The sequence below is a fragment of the Bombina bombina genome, chromosome 1, assembly GCF_027579735.1.
Source record: "Bombina bombina isolate aBomBom1 chromosome 1, aBomBom1.pri, whole genome shotgun sequence".
Taxonomy (NCBI): Eukaryota; Metazoa; Chordata; class Amphibia; order Anura; family Bombinatoridae; genus Bombina; species Bombina bombina.
The window spans coordinates 978,386,016-978,406,617 of record NC_069499.1 but is presented as its reverse complement, the minus strand read 5'-3'; the positions used below and the strand labels follow the sequence as shown (position 1 = coordinate 978,406,617).

Sequence of the window (20,602 nt, the reverse complement as noted above, 5' to 3'; positions counted from 1 at the left end):
AAAGCCTGTCACCAGGAAAATCTACCATAAGATATGGCGGAAATATCTTTGTTGGTGTGAATCCAAGGGTTACTCATGGAGTAAGATTAGGATTCCCAGGATATTGTCTTTCCTCCAAGAAGGATTGGAGAAAGGATTGTCAGCTAGTTCCTTAAAGGGACAGATATCTGCTCTGTCTATCCTTTTACACAAGCGTCTGGCACAGGTATCAGATGTTCAAGCGTTTGCTCAGGCTTTAGTCAGAATCAAACCTGTCTATAAACCTGTGGCTCCGCCATGTAGTCTAAATCTAGTTCTTTCAGTTCTTCAAGGGGTTCCGTTTGAACCTTTACATTCCATAGATATTAAGTTGTTATCTTGGAAAGTTTTGTTTTTGGTAGCTATCTCTTCTGCTCGAAGAGTTTCAGAATTATCTGCCTTACAGTGTGATTCACCTTACCTGGTGTTCCACGCAGATAAGGTAGTTTTGCGTACCAAGCCTGGTTTTCTTCCTAAAGTTGTTTCTAACAAGAATATTAACCAGAAAATAGTTGTTCCTTCTCTGTGTCCTAATCCTTCTTTGAAGAAGGAACGTCTGTTACACAATCTTGATGTAGTTTGTGCTTTAAAGTTCTATTTACAAGCAACTAAGGATTTCAGACAAACATCCTCCTTGTTTGTTATCTATTCTGGTAAGAGGAGAGGTCAGAAAGCGACTGCTACCTCTCTTTCCTTTTGGCTGAAAAGCATCATCCTTTTCGCCTATGAGACTGCTGGCCAGCAGCCTCCTGAAACAATTACTGCTCATTCTACTAGAGCAGTGGCTTCCACATGGGCTTTCAAAAATGAGGCTTCTGTTGAACAGATTTGTAAGGCAGCGACTTGGTCTTCACTGCATACTTTTTACAAATTTTACAAATTTGATACTTTGGCTTCTTCGGAGGCTATTTTTGGGAGAACGGTTTTGCAAGCAGTGGTGCCTTGCGTTTAAGGTACCTGTCTTGTTCCCTCCCTTCATCCATGTCCTAAAAGCTTTGGTATTGGTATCCCACAAGTAAAGGATGAATCCGTGGACTGGATACACCTTGCAAGAGAAAACAGAATTTATGCTTACCTGATAAATTACTTTCTCTTGCGGTGTATCCAGTCCACGGCCCGCCCTGGCATTTAAGTCAGGTAAAAAATTTTTGTTTAAACTACAGTCACCACTGCACCCTATGGTTTCTCCTTTTTCTTCCTATCCTTTGGTCGAATGACTGGGGGGTGGAGCTAGAGGGGGAGCTATATGGACAGCTCTGCTGTGTGCTCTCTTTGCCACTTCCTGTAGGGAAGGAGAATATCCCACAAGTAAAGGATGAATCCGTGGACTGGATACACCGCAAGACAAAGTAATTTATCAGGTAAGCATAAATTCTGTTTTTTTAAACAATTTGTTTTTAAAGAAAATGCTATTTTTAATAGAGTCAGATATGTCTCTCACAACTACATAGAAATAACAATCATATACCTTACAATTATATAGAGATAGTAATCTTAATAATACCCACCACTGATCAATTTTTTAGCCTCAATAAGTTATTTAAACATTGTTAGATGTTTGTCTCACTTTCTGTATTTAAATGAACTTACAATAACATTGTGCACATATGAGAGGGTTAAAACTCCTCCTTATTAGTACAAATGTGAAAGAAATCCCAAAACGTAATCAGGTGAGAGAATAAATGTGGACCACAATTGGTGAAAAAGACTGTCAATCAACTAATTACCTATGCCAAGAAGGTTATTTAAGGAGCCCTACTATCACAGGTGTATCATCTTGATAAAGGCTGGTAACTCAGCCGAAACGCGTAGATGATTGATCACCTGTAAAGGAACACATTCTTCAAACAGATAGGGTAAACAGGACAGGTGTTAGCAGATCATTTTGGGTTACACGTTTGATCTGGCTCAATACACATACTGTGTTGTGGCGTTTACATAGCATCTCCCTACATTGCTTGTGAGCAGTAGTTTTCACTTTCCTGGATACAGCAACAGACCGGCGATCAAATAAAGAGGAGGTGTTTCATCAGCTTGACAAAGTTAAAAGTCCACCACCGACTTGCTTACGATCAGCCAAGAGACTAAAAGATTAGTCAAAGTCCGTCATCATGAGCGGTTCAACATTCCGCTATACCCTCAGCACCAACAATTCATGGATCAGCTTAGCATGAAATAATTTTTTCACTAAGGTACTTTCTCAGGACACTCCTCATTTGCCCTGTTTTATGTTACCCCGCAGGTTGATATCCACGACCTTGGTATACGTCTACCACTCTGCACTTTACATACTGTGTAACAATTGCGTTACACTCTGTATCGTTTATACATTATATTTAATTTATGCTTTTAGAGTCCTACATATGTATGTTAGGCTGCACTACTGTATTTTTAATATCTGTTTTAAAGATTACATTTGTATTTTCATAAATCAGTCTCTTAATATAGAATAGCTCTGTGAGACACATATTGACACCTCCCACTGTTGTGAGTGCTTGCCCCCATACTTTTTTCATCTGTGTCACAGTAAGGTTGTGAAAATGGGATTTTGGTGACATTCTCAAAATTGAATTCTCCATATAATGTTTAATTATGTATAGTACGAACACGTTGCACTCTACCTTCATTATTTATATTGCTATTTCTTTTGATGCAATTAAACATGATAAGATTATGCTTTTTCACTGATCCGAAAGAGAATAGAATACATTGTGCAGGATCCAAAATCCTGACCCTGCAAAAGTCTTCACAGAGATTCCTGGATCAATGTTGGCACTCATTTATATCTGTCCTTATTTGCTTACTACATAGAGAATAAGGTAAACAATATTCACAAAAGAGTATGTCTCTGGAGTGCAAAACAATGCAATTGTCTCTTGCAAAATGGCAGTGTTAAATGGTTTTAAACCATTTATTTTTGTAAGTTGATTTTTACAGTGTAGTGATACATTCAACACTGTGGAGTAGAAAGATGAAGCATTGTGCTGCTCATTTATATATGCTTACCCAGAATCCTCTGCTCAGACAGAAACAATGTATAACTATTCTTGTGGTGGTGTGTATAGGTGTCTCACAGTGATCTATGGTGTCTCACTGGTTTAGAAATAAAAACTGGGACTGTTTCTGAGGAAGTTATATTTGCAGGTTTCATTGGAAGAGCCAGAGTGGCCAAGTATGGGGTCGGTCTTGTACTAGTTGGTGCTAGGATTATCCCAACTTTGCATGATAAAAAGCGGATCAGGACCGACAGACCTCGCTGAATGCGGAGAGCAATACGCTCTCCGTATTCAGCATTGCACCAGCAGCTCTGAAGATTCGCCGCCAGCAGGGGGGTGCCAATCAACCCGATCGTACTCGATTGGGTTGAATTACGGCGATGTCTGTCCGCCTGCTCAGAGCAGTCAGACAGTTTATGGAGCAGCGGTCTTTAGACCACTGCTTCATATCTGGTGTTTCTGCAGAAACACAGGCCCTCAATCTCCATCCGGAGCTTGATAAATGGGCCCCAATGTCTAAATGCATCTGATTTGTATTATTTTGTAGTTTAGGAACATTTTTATAGAATACTTTTATTGTATCGCCTTTGTTGGGGGTTGATAAAAACTAAAAAATGTATTGGTGTCTCGTATTTCTGGGCATGGTTTTAAATCCAGGAGGATGCAGTGCAGCCTGCAAAGTTGTTAAACACATAGTTAAAGGGACAGTCTACACCAGAATTTTTATTGTTTTAAAAGATAGATAATCCCTTTATTACCCATTCCCTAGGTTTGCATAACCACACAGTTATATTAATATACGTTTAACCTCTGTGATTATCTTGTATCTAAGCCTCTGCAAACTGCCCCCTTATTTCAGTTCTTTTGACAGACATGCATTATCTATATAAAACACATGAACTAACACCCTCTAGTGGTGAAAAACTGTCAAAATGCATTCAGATTAGAGGCAGCCTTCAAGAAATTAGCATATGAACCTCCTAGGTTTAGCTTTCAACTAAGAAAGTAAATTGGAAAGTTGTTTAAAAGTACATGCGCTATCTGAATCATGAAAGTTTATTTTGGACTAGACTATTTTTTTAATGCCATTTCCAGAGAAGCAATGCACTACTGGGGCTTAGCTGAACACATTTGGCCAAAAACAAGAGGCCTATGTGTGTAGCCACCAATCACCAGCTAGCTCCCAGTAGTGCATTGCTGTTGCTGATCCTATGCAGGTATATTTTTCAACAAATGCTATTAAAGTAAATTGAAAAATCTCTTCAACGTGCATGTTCTATCTGAACCATTAAATGTTTCATTTTGATTTAACATGTGTGGTATATTTTAATCCTTCAGAAAAAAAAAGTGAATTGTTTTTCTGGGAATTTGTGTATATAAATGACTTTATATGATTAGAATAGAACACTTTATGTGGAATAAATGTGTCTTTAAGAAATGTTACCATGGAATAATGAGTTGCTTGGCTCAGATAAAGGACCAGTCAACACAGTAGATTTGCATAATCAACAAATGCAAGATAACAAGACAATGCAATAGTACTTAGTCTGAACTTCAAATGAGTAGTAGATTTTTTTATAACAAATTTCAAAGTTATGTATATTTCCACTCCCCTGTACCATGTGATAGCAATCAGCCAATCACAAATGCATATACGTATAGTCTGTGAATTCTTGCACATGCTCAGTAGGACCTGGTGACTCAAAAATTGTAAATATAAAAGACTGTGCACATTTTTTTTATGGAACTAAATTGGAAAGTTGTTTAAAATTAAATGCTGTATCTGAATCATGAAAATTTAATTTAACCTGAGTGTCCCTTTAAATACGTTGTTAATGGGGTTTTTTTGTTTGTTTTTTATTAGATCGTTTTTGATGCTTCTCAAAAATCCAACATTTATTTTCCTGTGTGTAGCAGGAGCAACTGAGGCCACTCTGATTACTGGCATGTCAACCTTTGGCCCAAAGTTCTTAGAATCACAGTTTAGTTTAAGTGCATCTGAGGCTGCTACATATTTTGGTAAGATAATAATAACTTCCTGATTATCTTACAAAGTAACCAATGCTTTTCAAACAACAATTACCTTTGTTTTTACTGTACCTAAATGATTGCGTGTTTCACCAATCTATATTAATGCTAATATAGGGCTAGATTACAAGTAAACAGGCGCGCAATAAATAACCAGCCATTACAAGTGGCAGGTTATTGCTACCACAGGCTTGTGGTAGCAATGTGTGCTCATAAAAGTAACCAGAGATCAGATCTCTGGTTAATTTTATAAATGTCCCCCAAAATTAGGAATAGTGTGCCTTTATTAAAATAAAAAAAATGTAGCATCTTGCATTTTATTAACAATAACTGCACACAACATTTTTTTGGGCTTAATAGTAATAGATGTGACAATAGTCACTAGAGGGCGCTATAGGACAATATATGCTACTTTGAAATATTAAAACATCCCTAAGGTAGAACTCACAATAAATATTTACAATATTGAGTAATATTCCACACAGTCATATAACTAATATAGAACAATATGCCCCCTTAATGGGATCAAAAAATCAATAGCGCTATTGCTATTGATATATGAATTAAAAATGAATAATATTAAAAATAAGAAGCTGCTCCTCTTAAACCATAAACTCTAGAAAAGCTATGAGATAATACAAAAGAATGTGTAGACACAACAAGAGGGCACTAACAATATACTAATTAAAACAGGTATACAACAGATTATCATGGAATATCTAGTACCTGTCTAAAATTGTAAGTGCAATGTGGAAATTATTAAAATTTAGTGAGGGGCCATCATCCATTCCCACATTGCACTTACAATTTTAGACGGATACTGGATATTCCATGATAATCTGTTGCATACCTGTTTTATTTAGTATATTTTTAGTGCCCTCTTGTTGTGTCCACACATTTTTTTTTTGGCTTAATGTTGGTGGGTGTGGGGTGTTAGAAAAACAAAAACAGTGTGTTCCCTGTAAATATATATGGATATGCTTATATACAAATATATTTATGTGTTAATATGTATATGTGAAAGCTGTAATGCTGTGTACTTCCTGCTGAGGTCTAGTTACTTCCTGCTAATGGCTATTGGCTGGCAAATAAACACTTTGATTTATTCACATACACAAAAGTAATATCCCATGTGCTGTCATTTAATTAAAAGGCAAATTGCCTTATTGCTGTAATTCAAATCAAAACATATTTAGGACTAGAGTTATATAACTTTTTTGTTAAATGAGCACTTTGATGCATTTTATCTTTTATATCCACTCAGTCATAGGAATTTCATAGAAAGTCAATAAAAACCATAGCAACCTCAACACATTGAATGTATTGATTTACATATCTTCGTATCAAAATTGTAATTGTATTATAATTTCCTGATGGTTGTCTATGCCATATATAAACAAATCCTAATTTAATCTAACCTAAACCCAGTTAATGTAGTAATTACTGTCAGTAAAATATATTCTGCATTATTTATAACATTGATTTTTTTCTTTATTTTCCCAGGATACCTGGTTGTGCCTGCAGGTGGAGGCGGTACTTTTCTTGGAGGATTCATTGTGAACAAGTTAAAGCTTCACTGCTCAGGAGTTATCAAGTTTTGTGTATTTTGTACTGTAATAAGTTTTCTGTCATGTTTTGTATTCTTATTTAGTTGCCCTAATATGTCAATGGCTGGAGTGACCTCTTCATATAATACAAGGTACAATCACTGTCAAAGTATTTTTAAATTATTAACTACATGTGACTTTGTGAATATTCTAAATTTTCCATCATGATAACACTGTTTTAATAGATTCAGTAATACTATTGTACTTCTGAATAATCATTGAGATTGCAAACTATGCAACTCTATCTCTGTACATAGCCATTTATTTTCAACTTTTCTGTGGTTGAAATTTCAAAGCAAAGAAAACGGAAATGTGTTTGTTTTAATAATGTTCACAATTAACATTGTTAACAATAAAAACAGAAGTTATATTTATTTTTTCCTGAAATTGTCATAAAAACAACAAACAAAGCTTTGAATGCGGTACTTATCTCAGATAGGGCTATGTTTACATATATACACAGGTGTTAGAGATTCTTTTTTCTCTTGTAAGGTGTATCCAGTCCACGGATCATCCATTACTTGTGGGATATTCTCCTTCCCAACAGGAAGTTGCAAGAGGATCACCCACAGCAGAGCTGCTATATAGCTCCTCCCCTAACTGCCATACCCAGTCATTCTCTTGCAAGCTCTCAACATAGCTGGAGGTAGTAAGAGGAAAGTGGTGTAATATAGTTAGTTTTTTCTTCAATCAAAAGTTTATTGTTTTTAAATGGTACCGGAGTTGTACTATTTTATCTCAGGCAGCATTTAGAAGAAGAATCTGCCTGCGTTTTTCTATGATCTTAGCAGAAGTAACTAAGATCCACTGCTGTTCTCACATATGTCTAAGGAGTGAGGTAACTTCAAAGGGAGAATGGCGTGCAGGTTATCCTGCAATAAGGTATGTGCAGTTTAAGTTTTCTAGGGATGGAATTTGCTAGAAAAAAGCTGCTGATACCGGATTAATGTAAGTTAAGCCTAAATACAGTGATTTAATAGCGACTAGTATCAGGCTTGCTATCAGAGGTATATACTCTGATTAATGTGCAATATAAAACGTTTGCTGGCATGTTTAATCGTTTTTATATATGCTTTGGTGATAAAACTTATTGGGGCCTAGTTTATTCCACATGGCTGGCTTGATTTTTGCCTAGAAACAGTTTCCTGAGGCTTTCCACTGTTGTAATATGAGTGGGAGGGGCCTAGTTAAAATTACAGACAGAGACATTCAGCTTCCCTCAGCAGTCCCCTGCATGCTTTAGGACATCTCTGAAGGGCTCAAAAGGCTTCAAAAGTCATATATTGAGGAAGGTAAAGCCACAGTGAAGCTGTGGCAGTTGTTGTGACTGTTTAAAAAACGTTTTTTTCAATTTGTTAATCCGTTTTTTGTATTAAGGGGTTAATCATCCATTTGCAAGTGGGTGCAATGCTCTGCTAACTTGTTACATACACTGTAAAAATTTCGTTAGTTTAACTGCCTTTTTTCACTGTTATTTCAAATTTTAGCAAAATTTGTTTCCCTTAAAGGCACAGTAACGTTTTTTATATTTGCTTGTTTAACTTGATGTAAAGTGTTTTCCAAGCTTGCTAGTCTCATTGCTAGTCTGTATAAACATGTCTGACATAGAGGAAACTCCTTGTTCATTATGTTTAAAAGCCATGGTGGAACCCCATATGAGAAAATGTACTAAATGTATTGAATTCACTTTAAACAATAAAGATCAGCTTTTATCTTTAAAAAATTTATCAAGGGGGGGCGGAGTTTGCCTACATCCAAGATGGACGTCTCTCCTTAGAGCTCCGCAAGTCAGACCGGAGAGATGCACCACAGCCCGCACAAAAACAACCTAAGAGGGCTCTATAGACGATGAATTAAACTATGAGAGTGCAGTGTACCAGCGGGTACCCCTTTCATACCCCAAGCATGTAAAAGTCGCGACTTATCTGAGACACAAAGATCCGTCTGCTGCCGCCATCTTTCCTCAGTGCCTGAAACCGTTATCCCACAACAAAGTGCCCACACTTCGCTCTCAATAGCCAGCACAGTGAAATGAACGGCTAAACATCAGAGACGCATTGCATCTGGAGAGCGGGTAAGTGATCCGACACCGCTCCCCACACAGCCTCGGCTCTAGCTCCTGTGATATCCCCACAGGGACACGCACCAACCCACAAGCAGAGCGCACACAGACATAAGGGCGGCAGAGATAGTATAAGAGGAGCGCTCATATTAAGGGATAGGACTGACCCGCACAACATGATAACAAATCCTGAGCAATAGCACAGACAACGGAGAGAAGCCACAGCCATATAACTCTCTCTACAATTACGGACAGTAAAATTCTGAGCATATGGCAGCTAGGTGTTGGCCTCTAGCTTTATAACACACTCCACGTGGCCAGTATTAAGATACCCTCGCTCTCTGAACCCGGGCTTACAAGAAACCCCACTCAACTCCGACAAAGGGGTTATTTATTAAAAATGCACTGTGATCACCATAAACCCTAAACTCCATCTAAAAACAGGCTTAAAGTAACAGCAAAGTTGGGAACATTTCAGTGAAATATACGGCAGATAAGCGGTTCGTTACAGGCTTTGCTTTCACTTTCTTTCCAGCCATACCTGAACTTTCCACTAATTCTGATATCTCTAACACAGACCTGCCATCTGGTGGACAACAGCGCTGTAACATAAAGAGGTCTCTCTCTGGCATTTTTTCTCATTTCTTATACAAGCCTGCCACCTAGCGGATAAAAGAGTCACTGCACACAGGGAAACTCAAGTTCCTCAGCAATTTTTCATTTCTAATGTAAACCTGCCATCTAGTGGCTGTTACTGATATTGCATGAAGATGTTGTGAAAAATACGAGTTAAACCCAAGATAAGAAAAGTATTATAATTGTTCTGAAAGTGATTCATCTACCTCTCTACATACAACAACCCATCACAGAAACACCCTGACAAGCATATTAAAATGACTTCGAAGAGGCTGAATAAAACAGAAAAAATGGGTGGAGGGAAAAACACTCCAGTTACCTCTTACTTCAAACAAACGCAAAGTGATAACCTGGCTGAGCAAAACCCTGAAATCAGAACACCTATTGAAGTCACACCAATGGAGCCTCACACTACAGATGAAGATACACCTTTGACCAGAGCAGATCTACATCTCCTGGTATCCAAACAAGATATCACAAGCAGCTTCGACAAGCTGTGGGCAAAAATGGATGCCATGCACACCTCTATGAACGAGAGCCTAAATTATATTAAAAAAGACATATCAGACTTGGGAGCGAGGGTTGAATCTCTGGAGGAAAACAATGACAACATTATAGAAGATGTAGAGACGGCGGTACAACAGACAGCCCAACAACAGCAGGTAGTAAACGAACTGCTGGACAAGTTGGAAGACATGGAGAATAGGAGCAGAAGATGTAACATTCGCCTCAAGGGAATCCCGGAATCTATAACACCTACAGATCTACCCTCATACCTCCATCAACTGTTCTGTGCGATAACAGGAGTGAACACCTCCACAGTAATTGAAATAGAAAGAGCCCACAGAGCACTCAAGCCTAAGCCCAAAGCTGACTTTCCACCAAGAGATGTCATTGTGGCCTTCCTAAGGTTTCCTGAAAAAGATAAAATACTCAGAGATGCAGCAAAACAACCCACCTTCAAATTTAGAGGTAACGTGGTGCACTTTTTTCAGGATCTCAGCAATAGAACACTACAAAGAAGGGGAGCCTTAAGACCTCTCACAACCCTCTTAAGAAAGCACCAGATCCAATACAGATGGGGATACCCTTTTGCCCTTCATATATCAAAAGACAATAAATTGTTGACAATCAGAGATGCAGAGGGGATCCCAGATATTTGTGATGCTTTAGGTCTAGACATACCCCCCACGCCAGGTCCTTCACCGTCCACGGAGACACCGAAACCACAGAGGATACCCATGAAGTCACAAAGATCACAGTGGGCAAGGATCCCCACGAAAAGACCTAAAAACACTTGATGGGCTCAACCTAGACCCAGTTGCACTAACTTTCTTTCTGTCCAGCCCCCAAACACTTGGGCAACGAGACAGGGTGACTCACTTCACGAACTTTAACACCAAAGCCTGTTATAATTTTCTCAGCAGCAATGTTAGAATTTTAGAATATAGTTTTGTTTCTTGTTAGATTAGAGTTTGGTAAAGAATGTAGGGGGTGTCCTCCATCCTAGCCAGTTATAGCTTATAGATTTGAGGATAGAAAGGTTGGAGACTAAATCTACATTATTAGCACTGTTTAGCTAGTAAGACCTCTCTTACTATGTTTGCCTTAAACACCAAGAGGGTGGGTGGGCAGCATCTCCCCGGCCCCTGACAACCCCTCTAGAAAAAGTTTATTTTTACATGTTTTGTCGAGAAATATTTTTTCTATTATTTATTACAGGTTTAACTACTTGGATTGATAACATGATGTACAACTTGATTAACCTGTTTTGTTTTCCTCCCCTCTCTTTCTACCAGAATATTTTCTTTCTTACCTCTCTTTTCTTCTCCTCACCATTACTCACCATAAGACCAAAAATGCTCCTACCATATGGAAGTTGGACTGATACTCAAGGGGGAACCTCGGACTCACCAAACTTGGATAGATCCAACACGAGGGGTCAGGTAATCTCAAACACACTGATACATCACGACATTAAGGCACTTATTCAACACCTAGATGGCTAGCACAAATATTACATTAGTCTCACATAATGTTAGAGGCCTTAACTCAGACACCAAAAGACGGAAAGCTATGTCACAGTATAAACTCCTAGGGGCCACAGTCATATTCATGCAAGAGACTCACTTCCCGTCCTCCCAGATCCCGAAATATTGGGAAAGACAATTCCCTCTACATTACCACTCAACGCTTAACCAGAAAAAATGGGGGGTGTCCATACTCCTACACTCCTCTCTAAACTTCCACCTAATTGAATCTATTGCAGACAGAGAAGGTAGATACCTCATCATCAGAGGCACCATTAATGACATTGAACTGGTCTTTTGTAATGTATATGCCCCCAACGAACACCAAGAACAGTTCTTCACCAATTTATCTTACCTCCTCAGCTGGAATGCAACCAGAATTTTCTTAGCAGGGGACTTTAATGTATCTCTTTACACACAGTCTCAAACCTTAAACATACCACTCTCAGCTACACAACATAGACTAAATAAAAAGGCTCTTGCAATACTCCAGACTTTGGCGGGGCACAACCTACTAGATACATGGAAAGCCCTTTACGGCATTACGACAGATCACACATTTTATTCCACAGCGCATCGCAAATACTTCCGCTTAGACTACATTTTTTCAAGCCAGATTCTTGTAGCTAACCTAGTGTCTTCCTCTATTCACCCATGTGTGTGGTCTGATCACTCCATAATCTTACTAAAAATGAAAGGGATTCTCCCACACAATAACACAAAAAGTTGGTCTTTCGATCCTTTAACATTAAAATATCCAACACATAAGGAGAAGGTCCTCAGACACATGGAGGAATACTGGACTCTAAATACAAACACTGTAGATAACCCTATACAGGTATGGGCAGCTCATAAGTCAGTTATAAGAGGGTTGTTAATCCAAATGAAGTCACATGCCAAACGTAAAACCAAAGCTTTTTTTGACTCACTCCAAAGGGATATATCTAACCTAGAGAGACGACACAAACTTTCTGGCTCACCAAGTCTCTATAAATCTTTACAAGACAAAAGACAAGCACTAGACAAACTACTTTCCGACCAATCATCCAGAGCAGGACTCAGACTTCAATCTAAATATTTTCTATATGCTAATAAACCAGATAAATTTATGGCCCACAAAATTAGGAACAGAACCAGGGACATGTCCATCCCCTCCCTTTATAATTCTCAAGGGACTCTAACGTCAAACCCCAAAGATATAGTTGACTCATTCGCAGCCTACTACGCCTCTCTATATGACGGCCGGAAAGTAACAAAAACAGAAATGACACAGACATCCCTTGACGTTTTTCTGGAGGAAGCAGCCCTACCCAAGATCAGTAATCAAGAATTAGACTCTTTAAATGCCGACATTACAGACAGAGAGGTCCTTGGGGTTCTTAAGGACTTAAAGCCAGGCAAGGCGGCAGGCCCTGACGGTTTCCCAGGGGAATATTACAAACATTTCAAACCTTCCCTCACAAAACATCTAGTTCAATTCTGCAATTCCATATTAAAAGGCCATATGATCCCCCCTGACTTACTAGATGCTAAAATCATAGTACTCCCAAAACCAGGCAAAGACAGGACACGGTGTCAGAGTTATAGACCAATATCTTTAATAAACCAGGATTTAAAAATCTTCACTAAGATTCTGGCTAATCGCCTTAAGCCCTTACTCCCCAAACTGATCCACCCAGACCAGGTTGGTTTTATTCAAAACAGGGAAGCTCCTGATAATATCAGGAGAATGGTATCCCTGATTGACTACATGGACGAGACACGGACGCCTTCTCTGCTCCTCTCATTGGACGCGGAGAAGGCGTTTGACAGAGTTGACTGGACATACATGCAGACAGTATTATCCAAAATAGGTATATCTGGAGAATTTATGACAGCAATCCAAAGTATATACTCCTCTCCCTCAGCAAGCGTAAGAGCCATGGGCCACCAATCTGAAAGATTTGCTGTCCTCAATGGAACCCGTCAGGGCTGCCCTTTATCCCTGTTATTGTTCGCGCTATGTATCGAACCCCTGGCCCAACATATTAGAAAATCCCCTGATATAACTGGTATTAAAATTAAACAAAAAGAATATAAACTCACTCTCTTCGCGGACGACGTCCTACTCTCCTTATCAAGACCACTGGTGACTCTCCCGAACCTTTACCAAACCCTCAACTCCTTTTCCTTAATTTCAGGCTATAAAATTAACTTAGAGAAATGCGAAGCCCTACCCATACACCTCCCGGACCATACCAAAAAACTGATTGAGGCCAATTTTGAATTTAAATGGGCTAAAAACTCCCTTAGATACTTAGGGATAAACCTAACCTCATGCTCATCGAAATTATACCAGACAAACTATCCCCCTATATATAAATCTATTAAACAAGACTTAAATAAATGGAGTAAAATGAGATTTACATGGTTTGGTAGACTGTCAGCAGTCAAAATGATGATACTACCAAGGATCTTATATTTATTCCGTACCCTGCCAATTAGAATACCAGGTCCAGATTTAGACGACCTACAAAAGCATTTAATAGGTTTTATAAGAGGGAATAAAAAGGCCCGAATTCCTTCAGCAGTCCTCTCTAGGAACAGACAAATGGGGGGGGTGGGGGCACCTAACCTTAATCACTATTATCAGGCAGCAAGACTAGCACAGACCGCACTCCTCAATGACCCAGACAGAGACATTATTTGGACACAATTAGAAGCAGATATAGCAGAAATCAACCCACGAGACATGATTCTTTGGGACCCTAAACAGTGCCTTGATAGGAAGCATCACACCTATCCAGTAATAGACCTTATGATTAAACAATGGTCTAGATTGACCACCTCTTTAACTCTTCTTCCCACACATTCCGCGAAAGCCACACTTACAAGCTTGGTTAGACACGAACTGATCCCCACTATCCAAAAATGGGAAAACAGAGGACTCTACAGAATAGCTGACTTGCTGGTGGGTGGTAAAATAATGAGCTACACACAACTACAGGAAAAACTGCAGCCAATCAAATTAGAATGGTTTTTATACCTACAACTCAGCTCTATCATCCACCCTATCCTACCATCCATATCTAAAAACGTATCCTCTGTACTAGAGAACATATGTAGCACCTCATCCAGGCCCAAGAACACCATCTCTAGGCTATACCAAGCAATCCAGCTTGCATCAGATACTACTAAATCCACCCTACAAACCAAATGGGAAAGGGATATCAATAGGGAGGTGGAGACTCAAGAGTGGCATGTCATGCTATCTAGTGCAGGGAAGGGACTCTTAAACGCAGACATGTGGGAAAACTGCATCAAGACCAACTTCCGCTGGTATCTAACACCACTGATAACCTCACACTCCACCAAGGATAGATCTAGACTCTGTTACAGAGGCTGCGGGGAGCTAGGGGACTACAAACATATGTGGTGGGACTGCCCACAAATACGCAGGGTGTGGAACCAACTATCACGGTTCTTGAGCTATATCATAGACAGCCCCATCAAGCTTACCATAGAACAAGCGTTACTCCACGTTAGACTTGAAGAATTTAATAAATACATTAATCTATTTATTAGGATAGCATGCACAGCCACGAGAATATGTATAGCCCGCCATTGGAGGGAGTGCGCCCCACACTGGGACGAAATCAAACTAAAAATTAAATTCTATTATAACATGTCAGAGCAGGCAGCATTCCTTCTAGATACTCAAGAAACCTTCCAGAAAGTATGGTACTACTGGATATTACACAATATGTCCTAATACACTAGTCTAGTCTTCTAGAGCCCTCCACTTGGACTGTCATAATATCTGTACCTCAAAACCCCCAAAACACGATAGATAAAATTCAGATTAATGGGGGCCATAATAACCCCACATATAACCAAATTCCGAATAAAGCTGGGTAGAATGGTCAGGAGACACCCTTTCCTCTATTCCACACCTCTCTCTCCCTCTCTTCACTCTCTCTAACTTTTTCCCCCTTCACTATCTCTTCAACTTATTATTTCTTATCCTGGCAGTATGTAATCTAAGAGAACCTCAAAGCACCACAATTGTATGCTAAGTTACTCTTACCCCAGCTATAAGAGAAAATCCTTTATTATATTGAATATTGTTTCATAAATGCTGGGTGTTATGAAGTCCTCTGTTTGCAACAGTGGCCTTAGAGGTTATGATATGGAGATTGAATGATTTAATGACACGTAACTTGTACCACTTTATTCATGGTGTGATTTTAGAAAACCAGGATTTCTGTTATCTTGCACTGTTAATTTCTTGAATTATATTTCTTTTTGTTATTATGCACTTGCAACAAAATAATAAAAATTACTTTATCATAAAAAATTTATCACCAGAGGATTCTGGCGAGGGGGAAGTTATGCCGACTAACTCTCCCCACGTGTCAGACCCTTTGACTCCCGCTCAAGGGACTCACGCTAAAATGGCGCCAAGTACATCAAAGACGCCCATAGCGATTACTTTGCAGGACATGGCGGCAATCATGGATAATACCCTGTCAGTGGTATTAGCCAGACTGCCGGAATTCAGAGGAAAGCGCAATAGCTCTGGGGTTAGACGTAGTGCAGAGCGAGCAGATGCCTTAAGGCCCATGTCTGATACTGCGTCACAATATGCAGAAGCTGAGGAAGGAGAGCTTCAGTCTGTGGGTGACATTTCTGATTCGGGGAAACCTGATTCAGATATTTCTACTTTTAAATTTAAGCTTGAGAACCTCCGTGTATTGCTTGGGGAGGTGTTAGCTGCTCTGAATGACTGTGACACAATTGCAGTACCAGAGAAATTGTGTAGACTGGATAAATACTATGCAGTGCCGGTGTGTACTGATGTTTTTCCAATACCTAAAAGGTTTACAGAAATCATTAATAAGGAGTGGGATAGACCCGGTGTGCCGTTTTCCCCCCCTCCTATTTTTAGAAAAATGTTTCCAATAGACGCCACCACACGGGACATATGGCAGTCGGTCCCTAAGGTGGAGGGAGCAGTTTCTACTTTAGCAAAGCGTACCACTCCCTGTCGAGGACAGGTGTGCTTTTTCAGATCCAATGGATAAAAAATTAGAAGGTTACCTTAAGAAAATGTTTATTCAACAAGGTTTTATCCTGCAGCCCCTTGCATGCATTGCGCCTGTCACTGCTGCTGCGGCGTTCTGGTTTGAGTCTCTGGAAGAGGCCTTTTGGACAGCTACTCCATTGACTGAAATACTTGACAAGCTTAGAACACTTAAGCTAGCTAATTCTTTTGTTTCTGACGCCATTGTTCATTTGACTAAACTAACGGCTAAGAATTCTGGATTCACCATCCAGGCGCGTAGGGCGCTATGGCTTAAATCTTGGTCAGCTGACGTGACTTCAAAGTCTAAATTACTTAACATTCCCTTCAAGGGGCAGATCCTATTCGGGCCTGGTTTGAAGGAAATTATTGTTGACATTACTGGAGGTAAGGGTCATACCCTTCCTCAAGACAGGGCCAAATCAAAGGCCAAACAGTCTAATTTTCGTGCCTTTCGAAACTTCAAGGCAGGTGCAGCATCATCTTCCTCTGCTACAAGACAAGAGGGAACTTTTGCTCAATCCAAGCTGGGCTGGAAACCTAACCAGTCCTGGAACAAAGGCAAGCAGGCCAGAAAGCCTGCTGCTGCCTCTAAGACAGCATGAAGGAACGGCCCCCTATTCGGTAATGGATCTAGTAGGGGGCAGACTTTCTCTCTTCGCCCAGGCGTGGGCAAGAGATATTCAGTATCCCTGGGCGTTGGAGATCATATCTCAGGGATATCTTCTGGACTTCAAAGCTTCCCCTCCTCAAGGGAGATTTCACCTTTCGAGATTATCTGTAAACCAGATAAAGAAAGAGGCATTCTTACGCTGTGTGCAAGACCTCCTAGTTATGGGAGTGATCTGTCCAGTTCCACAGTCGGAACAGAGACAGGGTTTTTATTCAAATCTGTTTGTGGTTCCCAAAAAAGAGGGAACCTTCCGACCCATTTTGGATCTAAAGATCTTAAACAAATTCCTCAGAGTTCCATCATTCAAAATGGAAACTATTCGGACCATCCTACCTATGATCCAGGAAGGTCAGTACATGACCACAGTGGATTTGAAGGATGCTTACCTTCACATACCGATTCACAAAGATCATCATCGGTTCCTAAGGTTTGCCTTTCTGGACAGGCATTACCAATTTGTAGAAAGCAAAAAGAGAGAGCGCCTGATGGTGTAATATCGTCAAGATCAAGAATGGTACAGGTATAAAAAATCTCTGCCAAATGGATACTCACAAGGAGCTTGGCACTCACATGTAGTGCATATAAGCGGGCTGACCTTTATACAGCAGTCAGTACACTGAATATATGGTGGTCGTATCAGAAATCTGTAGTAATAGAAAAAGAAACACAAAAGACCAATAGTGCAATATCGTCTGAAACAAAAATGGGCACAGCAAAGGGCACGGTGTCAGCAAGATGGTTTGGAGTGGAGCAGCCTTCCAGAATTTTTGATCTCAACAATTGCATCTATCTATCAATGACTCTGCACTACCAATGACTCTGCACTATATGTGAAATCGTTTGTATTGTGTTTTTTTATATATTTTCTAATAATATAATATTTCATTATATTCTATCTATTTTTAATATAAATAACACTGTATCACTTGATTTATATGTATACATTTTTTTAGGGGATGAAGTTTTTGTGAAATACACACCATTGTTTATGTGAAGTCACTTATCTATTTTTCCAGACCTATCACTTTTAACAGGACATCTTATATACATTTTTAGCGTTTTTTATTTACCCAAGTCCTAATTCTTATACAAATAGCACAATCCACTTCACACACATTTATATGCACATACCTTGTATATTAATATAGCGCACCCTATTGTATGATTTTATATCGTACATATCTATCTTGATTACCAATTTGTGGCTCTTCCCTTCGGGTTAGCTACAGCTCCAAGAATCTTTACAAAGGTTCTGGGATCGCTTCTGGCGGTCCTAAGACCGCGAGGTATATCAGTGGCCCCTTATCTGGACGACATCCTGATACAGGTGTCAAGCTTTAAGATTGCCAAGTCACATACGGACATAGTTCTGGCATTTCTCAGGTCACATGGGTGGAAGGTGAACGAGGAAAAGAGTTCTCTATCCCCACTCACAAGAGTCTCCTTCCTAGGGACTCTGATAGATTCTGTAAAAATGAAGATTTACCTGACAGAATCCAGGTTATCAAAGCTTCTAAAATCTTGCCGTGTTCTTCATTCTATTCCGCGCCCTTCGGTGGCTCAGTGTATGGAAGTAATCGGCTTGATGGTAGCGGCGATGGACATAGTGCCATTTGCGCGACTACATCTCAGACCGCTGCAACTATGCATGCTCAGTCAGTGGAATGGGGATTACACAGATTTGTCCCCTCTGCTAAATCTGGATCAAGAGACCAGAGATTCTCTTCTCTGGTGGCTATCTCGGGTCCATCTGTCCAAAGGTATGACTTTTCGCAGGCCAGATTGGACAATTGTAACAACAGATGCCAGCCTTCTAGGTTGGGGTGCAGTCTGGAATTCCCTGAAGGCACAGGGATCGTGGACTCAGGAGGAGAAACTCCTCCCAATAAATATTCTGGAGTTAAGAGCAATATTCAATGCTCTTCTAGCTTGGCCTCAGTTAGCAACCCTGAGGTTCATCAGATTTCAGTCGAACAACATCACGACTGTGGCTTACATCAACCATCAAGGGGGAACCAGGAGTTCCCTAGCGATGTTAGAAGTCTCCAAGATAATTCGCTGGGCAGAGACTCACTCTTGCCACCTATCAGCAATCCATATCCCAGGTGTAGAGAACTGGGAGGCAGATTTTCTAAGTCGTCAGACTTTTCATCCGGGGGAGTGGGAACTCCATCCGGAGGTGTTTGCTCAATTGGTTCATCGTTGGGGCAAACCAGAACTGGATCTCATGGCGTCTCGCCAGAACGCCAAGCTTCCTTGTTACGGAGCCAGGTCCAGGGACCCAGAAGCGGCACTGATAGATGCTCTAGCAGCGCCTTGGTTCTTCAACCTGGCTTATGTGTTTCCACCGTTTCCTCTGCTCCCTCGACTGATTGCCAAAATCAAACAGGAGAGAGCATCGGTGATCTTGATAGCGCCTGCGTGGCCACGCAGGACCTGGTATGCAGACCTAGTGGACATGTCATCCTTTCCACCATGGACCCTGCCTCTGAGACAAGACCTTCTACTACAAGGTCCTTTCAATCATCCGACTCTAATTTCTCTGAGACTGACTGCATGGAGATTGAACGCTTGATTTTATCAAAGTGTGGCTTCTCCGAGTCAGTCATTGATACCCTTATACAGGCACAAAAGCCTGTCACCAGGAAAATCTACCATAAGATATGGCGTAAATACCTTTATTGGTGTGAATCCAAGAATTACTCATGGAGTAAGGTTAGGATTCCTAGGATATTGTCCTTTCTCCAAGAGGGTTTGGAAAAAGGATTATCAGCTAGTTCTTTAAAGGGACAGATTTCTGCTCTGTCTATTCTTTTGCACAAGCGTCTGGCAGAAGTTCCAGACGTTCAATCTTTTTGTCAGGCTTTGGTTAGAATTAAGCCTGTGTTTAAACCTGTTGCTCCCCCATGGAGCTTAAACTTGGTTCTTAAAGTTCTTCAAGGGGTTCCACTTTTATCTTGGAAAGTTCTGTTTTTGATGGCTATTTCCTCGGCTCGGAGAGTCTCTGAGTTATCTGCCTTACAATGTGATTCTCCTTATCTGATTTTCCATTCAGATAAAGTAGTTCTGCGTACAAAACCTGGGTTTTTACCTAAGGTAGTTTCTAACAAGAATATCAATCAAGAGATTGTTGTTCCATCATTGTGTCCTAATCCTTCTTCAAAGAAGGAACGCCTTTTACATGATCTGGACGTGGTCCGTGCTTTAAAGTTTTACTTACAAGCTACTAAAGTTTTTCGCCAAACATCTACACTGTTTGTTGTTTACTCTGGACAGAGGAGAGGTCAAAAAGCTTCAGCAACCTCTCTTTCTTTTTGGCTTCGGAGCGTAATACGCTTAGCCTATGAGACTGCTGGACAGCAGCCCCCTAAAAGGATTACAGCTCATTCTACTAGAGCCGTGGCTTCCACCTGGGCCTTTAAAAAAGAGGCTTCTGTTGAACAGATTTGCAAGGCGGCGACTTGGTCTTCGCTTCATACCTTTTCAAAAT

The 20,602-nt window shown here is 40.2% G+C and overlaps 1 protein-coding gene across 1 annotated transcript in view; it reads right to left on the bottom strand.

Moving 5' to 3' along the window:
* Positions 1-20,602, bottom strand: part of SLCO4A1 (solute carrier organic anion transporter family member 4A1) — a 402,251-nt gene that overhangs the window by 169,104 nt on the left and 212,545 nt on the right. Inside the window, exon 6 of the mRNA XM_053716065.1 lies at positions 14,437-14,561. Coding sequence (XP_053572040.1) covers positions 14,437-14,561 — 125 coding nt within the window. The remainder of the gene's footprint in view (positions 1-14,436; positions 14,562-20,602) is intronic.